At 35.4% G+C, this 8763-nt stretch overlaps 1 protein-coding gene across 4 annotated transcripts in view; it reads left to right on the forward strand.

Annotated features, from left to right (window-relative positions):
- col12a1b (collagen, type XII, alpha 1b) overlaps window positions 1–8506 on the forward strand; it is a 76646-nt gene extending 68140 nt beyond the window's left edge. For 3 of the 4 annotated variants that reach the window (XM_059512086.1, XM_059512087.1, XM_059512089.1), the window contains 9 exons: window positions 1004–1057; window positions 1816–1869; window positions 1975–2046; window positions 2722–2757; window positions 2844–2910; window positions 3576–3758; window positions 4252–4329; window positions 5364–5534; window positions 7608–8506. In XM_059512086.1, the coding sequence (XP_059368069.1) occupies window positions 1004–1057; window positions 1816–1869; window positions 1975–2046; window positions 2722–2757; window positions 2844–2910; window positions 3576–3758; window positions 4252–4329; window positions 5364–5534; window positions 7608–7726 (834 nt within the window). In that variant the 3' untranslated portion in view covers window positions 7727–8506. Of the gene's footprint in view, window positions 1–1003; window positions 1058–1815; window positions 1870–1974; window positions 2047–2721; window positions 2758–2843; window positions 2911–3575; window positions 3759–4251; window positions 4330–5363; window positions 5535–6259 lie in introns of all 4 variants that reach the window. The other variant, XM_059512088.1, reaches the window with a different exon arrangement.
- The last annotated feature ends 257 nt before the right edge of the window (window positions 8507–8763 follow it).

Here is an 8763-nt window from a genome sequence, read left to right on the forward strand (position 1 = left end):
GATATTTATAATTTCATATAATAATAATAATTAATTCTGGCATCTTTACATGTCTTTCTGAAATGGTATGAGGTTAATGTTGTTGTTTTTTTTAAGACACCATTAAAGTCCACACAAATTGTGGATTGTATCCAGGAGCCGAACAAAAGCCGAATGATAACTTTGTGACTGAATAAATCCCTATTAACATGAGACTTGACAGTTACAGAGGGAGGGTGATATTTTTGGCAAATAAAAACTTCAATTTCAGTCTGTTGCCAAAGACTTATAGATTTTTTATAGTGATATTTTGTCATTTTTTTAAACATTGAAAGCTTCAGTAGCCATTATGTAAAAGAACACAATGAACATTTATCTAAGGAAAGCCTGGACAACTTGGAATGACAAGGTGATATGATTATGTGATAAATTACAATCAAAAAACATAGAAATGAGCATAGGTTCCTGGCTGGTTCCTCTGAAAAAATAAAACCTGGCAGTGCAATCCTAATCCAGTTTAAACGCAGGAGAGATGTTTATTTGAGTTAATTAACAAATAAAGAGGGAGACAAAGAAAGGCAGACATTTTTCTCACTGTTGTGGTTTTGTAAATTCTCCAGGACAGGCTGCGATATCTGATCCCTCTTAATGAAGAGTGGGCCGAGTTGTGCAGGTGACCATGTTGGAGGAGTTGCTATAACAACATGCATTTAATGACTTGCAGAGAATGCAGCCAGAGTTTATAACGGCCAGTAAAACGGATCTGGAATATATTAAGTACCCTGTAAATCTAATGCCAAGACATCAAAGGAGAAGCAGGATTGACTAAAAGAAAGAAAGAAAGAAATCTAGCAAGAAGGAAATGGAAGGATATCTTGTGTGTTGGTGGAGAATTGTTTGTGGAAAGTAGTTTGATTTGTTTGGTCGGAGGTAAGCGACCTGTGCTAATGGGAACCTGGTGTGAGACTCTGGCACTGAGAATGTTAGTTTTAGCTTTTGCTTTTTCTTCCGTTCTTTCTCTAAGGGTCCACCGGGGCCGGCTGGTGCCATTGGGCCTATTGGACCGGCTGGAATACGGGTGAGTGAGGACTGTTCAGTGTACACATTAGACTGATTCTCATAAAAATTAATTTTTTAAGCATTATTTACCCTAAAATCAAATGAATAAAATAATTAATTTAATGTCATTTTAGTTATATTATCATATTACAATGATATTATAATATTTTATATAAACCATTAAGATATTTCTTACTTCTGTAAAGTGAACTATATATTATTTCAATGTATGTTTTATACATTTGCAAATTAATTTATTCTTAAATAATGAATAGCTGTAGTGCCTTTTTTTAAATAACTATTTTTTTTAATACAATATGTATTCTTCCATTGTTTTTTTAATGAAATATATTAACAATAATAATAATGAAAATAATACTAATAATACTAAAGTATTATAATAATTATCTGTAAAGCACTTGTACTTTGTTGTTTTAAAATAGATTTTTTCATACTTGCATATATAAGTAATGTACAGTAGAGTTGAGAATTCTTATTATTATTTAAATTTAAAACAGTTTTTTTCTTTAAATAATTAAATTCAATAAGTTTCATAACAATTAAGCACATTTCCCTGTAATACAGTAATAAAAAATAATATCACAATGCTAAATATCTCAGTAGTCCTTAAAATAGGCTTCATGTTCTCTATTTTCATTTGGGGCTCAAATAATACACAGATGCTTCTTTGAGAATCACATTAAGATGTGATTCATCTGAACGAATATGTGTGTTATCAGTCTTATGTGGATCTATACATGTATGTCATCGACACAGGGACCCCCAGGGAAGGAGGGACCCCCAGGACCCATGGGCCCACAAGGACCAATGGTATGTACTTTTTCTTTTTTTAATATGTTTTCTTTTACTCAGATGTGAGACTGTATTGCAGACATCTGTTTTGCTGAAGACCAGAGCTGTTATTCTTTTGTTCAGGGACCCCCGGGAGCCCCTGGAATGCCGGGACCTACTGGAAAGCCTGGAAAGAATGGAGATACAGGTGTTCCGGTATGAAACCTTTTGGTTTTGATGAACATATACAACAGCACGACACTGACACTAACTTGCTAAATTGTTCAGAAAAAAAGAAAACAACAATCTTTTGAATGTATCTGTTGTTTGAGAGCTGAAGTCTTCTGCTGATATTCCTTCTGAGAAAAAGACCCCAGTTAAACTCATCTGTGTTTCTTCTAGATCTCTGAAACTGTGCACAGATTTGCCAAGATGTAGTCAAATCAGAAATTTCAGTATGAACTTTAGCATTTCTCATCAAATGATCTGATCTGCTGTTTATATTCATTTTACTGATGAACACCCGCTGTATAACAACTAGTGACTCTGTTTTTAGTCTTTTACTTCTTTTTGAAGAAACATCTGATTCAAAGTTTCTTTTCATAGTTAAGTGGTTGGTCTTACAAAACACTAGTGGCACCTTTCTATGAGTTTTCCAAACATAATAAAACCATTATTGAACTTTTTTTTATCCAAAAAGTTAAGAAAGTTAAGAAATCCAATGTGGATCTAATGCGATCCACATTGCTTGCAATTCAGTTCACTAAATATTTACTCACTGAAATGCACAGTGTGGTTTTGGGCATAAATAAGGAGTAAGCAAGTGATTTTAGTTCATGTTTGGATGTGTCATGGTCTATTTAAAGAGAAATATGATTTTCATTCATACAGGGACCTTCTGGGGTTAAAGGAGACAAAGGAGACAGAGTGAGTGATGATTTTAATATCTGCTTTCATCATTTCATGAGAGTTTGAGTGGAGGAGACGTTAACATCTCGTATTCATCCTCCTAGGGAGACATTGCATCCCAGAGCATGATGCGCTCTATTGCCAGACAAGTGTGCGAACAGCTCGTCAACGGTAATGCATTTCATCCAGTAGACTGTTCTGAAGCAAAAAATGACGTGCATGCAAGGTTTTTTGCAATTCAAGCAATAAAGTATACTGCGAATATACACTACTGCTCAAAAGTCTCTTATGGTTACCAGCACTGCTTTTATTCAATAAAAATACAGTCAAAACAGTGTTATATATTGAATAATATTACAATTTAACATGACTATATTTTATGTGAATAAATTATAAAATGTAATTTATTCCTGTGATGCGCAGCTGAATTTTCAGCATCATTCCTCCAGTCATCAGTGTCACATGATCCTTCAGAAATCAATTTAATATGCTGATTTACTGCTCAAGTAATATTTGTGATTATTATCAATGTTGAAAACAGTTGTGCAGCTTCATACTTTTAGTGGAAACGCTTATTTTTTTCTTCATTCTTTGATAATTAAAATGTTCAAAGGAACAGTATTTTATTTGAAACAGAATCTTTTGTAAAGATCGTAAATTACTTTACTGTCACTTTTGATCAGTTTACCATGCCCTTGCTCAATAAAAATGTTTTATTCTTTCTAACCCCAAACTTTTAAACAGTAGTGTACTTATGTCTGAAAGATGTTATGTTCAGATGATCCCAAGGGTTACATTTCATGCAAATCTGCTGTTTCATGGTTTACATTATACAGGACAAATGGGTCGATTCAACGAAGTGCTGAACCAGATCCCCAGCAACTATCACAGCAACAGCCCAGGGCCCTCTGGCCCCCCTGGACCTCCCGGACCCATGGGATCACGCGGAGAGCCTGGTCGGATAGGCAGAAACGGCCTTCCCGGAAGTCCAGGATTGCCTGGTCAACAGGGAGAACGAGGTACCTGAAACAACATCCAAACCAAAACAGAAACAGAAAACCGTGCCAAATACAACCATGTGATTTTAATCAGCCTCAAGAACTATGGTTAGTTTGGACCACTGCCCTCGCCATACAGTATATGTAGAAATGCTAAGACAAATAATTGACCCCTATTGAGCTGCCGTGCGGTTTGCTGTCTAAATTAATAGGAAACACTCCACTCTCTCATACACTTAAAAGTAAAGGTTCTTTATTGGCATTAATGGTTCCATGAAGAACCTTTTACTTTCATAGAATCTTTCCATTCCACAAAAGGTTCTTAATTGTGGAAAAATGTTCTTCACACTCAAAAAAAAATGGTTCTTTTAAGAATTGTTCTTTATGGAACCCTTTATAAAATCTTGCTTCAATAGTTTAAGTAAGACGTTCAGCTATGGCACATTTAGCAATGTGTTGCAGATTCCATGTATGTGTGGATTTATATATCTGTGTTTGTGTGTGTTTTCATTAGGACCAGCCGGAGAAAAGGGAGACAGAGGAAGTCCAGGCATCGGAGAGAAAGGACAGAGAGGAGCCACTGGACCACCTGGTATGTTTCATGTGCTGAAACCTAGCTTACTGGAGCTCATTTAGATGAGGAATACAGTCCTGAAAAACTTGGAAATATCAGGGAAAATTGTGATGTACTGGGCTGTTTTTCCCCCCTTTTTCTTAGAAGGAGATTATGCTATATTTGAACTCACATCCACCACTTTCATTTTTAGATGCACAGAGCTGTTGGATGTGTTGCGTTTTGAGTTACATAACACTTAAAAAATGAGCGGACATAACTCTTCCAGACTTTTCCCTCAAAGAAACTATGTCAAGTTAAATCACAGTTATATTGCGCTTTATACAATACAGATTTTTTTCAAAGCAGCTTCACAGAAATAAAAAAAGCAGTGTTGTAAAATTTCAACACTTATAAAATTATGTCCATTTCAGCTGTAAAGCAGCTCTACATAAGATAAAAAAGCCATTATTCAGGTAGACATTCATGTTTGATTTGATTGAGTGTCAATGTTAAAAAGTTCATTAGTTATGAAAAAGATTTAATCCAGCTATAAAGCAGCTCTAAAGAAGACAATAGTGCCATTATTCAGATTAGATAAGTTTGGTGTTAATCCAGTTTTTTTCCGTAACTGTGGAAAAAAAAGCTCCTCTATAATGATAAACTTTATTGAGGAATGAAAGAAAGCTGTGCTGGAGAAAATAGTGTCATTATGCAGTTCAGTATCAGTGCAGTCAAATCGAAAAGAAATGTAAAAGTTAGTTCTCTTTTAAGCCCTTTTTCCTAGACAGAAACCTGTTTGGAAACAGTCATTGTTTATGCAATTCTGTTTAGTGATGTTAATGGTACAGATATTTATTTATACTGAACATTTACACTGCAGATGAAAATTAAAATCTATGTATGATTTCATGCTACAATTAATATAAAAAAAATTTGCACCAAAAAATTTAAAATAAAAGAATGTCAATGTGGCACAAGTGTAATTTCTGAAAGCGAATTATCTTTTAAGCCCCGATTTATGTCACATTTAAAGGTTGTTTCTGAGGCAATATTTTTCCTGATTTCTGTAGGCCCACCTGGTGAGTCCAGAATGGGCCCTTCTGGTTCAAGCGGCCCTCCGGGCAACCGCGGTCCACCCGGTCGCAACGGTGTTGCCGGTATTAGTGGTCCACCCGGCCCGCCTGGCTACTGTGACTCCTCACAGTGTGTCGGTATACAATATGACAGACAAGGTTACAGAGGTACGTCCCTCATGTTCTAGCTGTGCCCAGTGCATGACAGTAGAAATAACATTAATAGCATGTGTAGTGTAACAAAGTGCATGAACTGAGCACAAGATGATGTAGCTAGTTACAGCTGAATAATGAATTTGACCATGCATGCAAGAACATGCATGAGTCATATTTTACTCCAAAATCAAAAATATAAAAAATAAAGTGCAGCCATTTTTATGATTTTTTTTTTTTTTGCTCACCAAGGCTGCTTTTGTTTGACTAAAATATTGAGTCATATTTTGAAATATTTGCAATTTAAAATAACTGTTTTCTATTGTAATATGTTTTAAAATATAATTTAATCCTGTGATGCAAAGCTTAATTTCTAGCAGCTATCACTCCAGTCTACAGTGTTATTTCTAATTCATGCATTTTAATGCGTCCTTTCTTAATGAAATTATTTTACCGACCTCAAACTTTTGAACTGTACAGCAATAGAAAAAATTCACTCACATTTCTGTAATGCATAAAATATTAATAATTGTCTGTAAAAGCCAAATGCTAACTTTGAGGCCAAATTTGTTATTTAATAAATCAATTGTTACAAAGCCATTAAATTAACTTTTCTTTTGATTTTGGAAGGTAATATGCTCCGGATTTTTACCCTCTTTAGTGTCACAGTATCAGAAGCTAATTTTGAGTTTGTGATTTGTCTGGCAAAGAATTCTAACCCCCTCTTTGACCTGTTTCAGGTTCATAAACTTTCTAAACCACCTGTGCTGCTTACACTTTGAAATCCTGAGAAAATCACATGTTATTGGGCTCTGTGCGGATAACCAACCACGGAGATGATTAAGCGAACACTATTGAGCAAAAGCAAACAAACAAACAGATAAAAGCAACAAACAGATCACGATCTGCGGATGGGTACTAACCACAACTCACAGCCACGGGCATCAGTGACGGCAGTCAAAACAACCGAAAACAAGCTGCAGTCGGCTGGAGACGCATGACCAAAACACACAAAAACACACCAGCAGCCACAACAAATACTAACCAGGTGGTCTGTAGCCAAAACAACTGTCATTTAGCATGTTAACTCCAAGAGTTGTTGTTTATCTGGACATAAACTAATCATGCCTAGTAAGTAAAGCCCAATCCACTAAAAACAATAGTTTTAACCCCAGTAGTGAGCTTGAGTTCAACTGCTTGCATAATGCTGACACTAGTGCCTCTTAGTTTACTGCGTGCCTTAAGTGATCTCACAGACATTTGCTCAGGGCCAGTTTCTTTTTGTCCACCGGACCCTGGAGGTTTCTTTTCTTTTCTCCCTTAGTATCTACGCACTCATCTTGCAAGTTTGATTTCCTAAAGGTTCATTTCTGTATCAGTGAGATCATTTCTCTTTCATTTGGCTGGAAGTAAGGGTTTAGAAGATCATGAGTGTGTGGTTGAATTATTGAGTATTCGGTTCTCATGTTGATATTTTTCTTTAGCAGGCAAATATGACCATATCAGCAGACATTAGTTTTGATAGTAATTTTACTACTTCTATAAATAAAGGATGAATTCAGGTATCAGGCAACTTTTTTGTCCAATTATCCTGAATTAACCCTATATACAAACACTGGGGTCCCAAAGTCTGAAACCTCATTGATTTTTTTTTTTTTTTAATCTGGAAAACAATGTTTTGAGATTTTGAAGCTTGTGGTTTCATTTGAATCTTATGTATTTGGCAGACACTTTTATCCAAGTTGGTTAGATTGTATTCAAATGATTTATGTTGTCAGAATGTACACTGGCTAGGAATTGAACCCATGACCTTGTGTGAGTTGTAGGAAAAAAAAGTTGAAGATCTTTCATCTAATTAGTAATTTAAAAAACCTTGTAAATCGTGATGTTATTTGGAAGGACTTTTACTTGAGGTTTCAGGCTTTTAGACCCTGCTGTGTGTAAAGTACATACATAAAGCTCTGACCCATTTTCAACTCATCGACAAGCAGTTTCTAACCCCTTCCACTTACCGTAGCCAGATTGAGAAAATTTTGAGAAATTTGTTTGTTGAGTGACTCAATTGGCCATTGCCGTATTTCCAAGCAGAACAGTTTCCACCTGATGCCGAGCAAATAGTCCCAATCCCAGAAGAAGACTTTGAGATCTCACCAAACCAACGGCGCAAGCGGTCACTGCCAGAGATGGGATCTGAAAGGAAAGATTGATTTTTTTAAAAAAAGGTGGGGGGGGGGGGGTTATTGGCTCATGTTATTTGTTTTTTGACATTTTGACGGCTTGTACAGATAATTTAACCATTCAAACCGTGTGTGAATTCAGCAGATCAGACGCATGAATCTCCTAATATAACCTCAAAGCTTCTTTCTGTACTCCATCGCTTGTAAAATTGCATTGAATATGTGTCCGATTGGAATCATTGACATGTCACACATCGCAGAGTGCAGGTGAAAGGTGTTTGATAATTTATTAACTTTGAAGGGTTTCCAAAGATCATCGCCTCTTCCAGCCATCTGCATATTCACCAATCATCATTTATGTACGAATACACATTATTATCCATTTTTGTCTTCATTCACCTGAGAGATTGTCTGTTTTTTTTGTTTTTTTTTTACATCTGCAGTAAAACATGCCCTCCATCACGATATTATAAATCAGATATTGATCATATTGGATGAATGTTTGATTTAAGCTCACAGCTGATTTTACCAAAGGTGGAATTGCATGTCTGTGGTGTATATTTAGTATGTATTTTTGTTTTTAATTTACATTTGTAGTTGTTTCTTTTCCTTTTTTAATCCAGAATATAGTTGTTGTAATTGTTGTTTTATCGGTATCAAATGCAGTTTTGGCATTTGCGTGCAAGACTATATATATATAGTATTGCTGCTTCATGTTTGTAACTGCACATTGTGAATTCCACAGCCTTATTTTCTTATTTATTTCTGAAACAGAGGAGGCATTTTTCAATAAAACTACTGAAAATATTACATTTGCCATTTTATTCCTGCAAAAGATTCACATTTCATTGCTGGTGTCATTTGATAAAGGGCTTATGAAATCCAAATGCTTGCTTTTAGCCCATGCATGAGATCTAAATTTTTGTATGCTACAAAAAAGTTGAAAGAATTTAAAGTAACTTCATTGCTTTCAAGCCTACATGAAAGGTTATTGGCTTTGATTTGTCTCACCCCAACCTTCTGGTTTCAAAAGGAAATTCTGCAAAACATCAATAAAATCTGTGTTT

Source organism: Carassius carassius, chromosome 27 (assembly GCF_963082965.1).
Source record: "Carassius carassius chromosome 27, fCarCar2.1, whole genome shotgun sequence".
Classification (NCBI taxonomy): domain Eukaryota; kingdom Metazoa; phylum Chordata; class Actinopteri; order Cypriniformes; family Cyprinidae; genus Carassius; species Carassius carassius.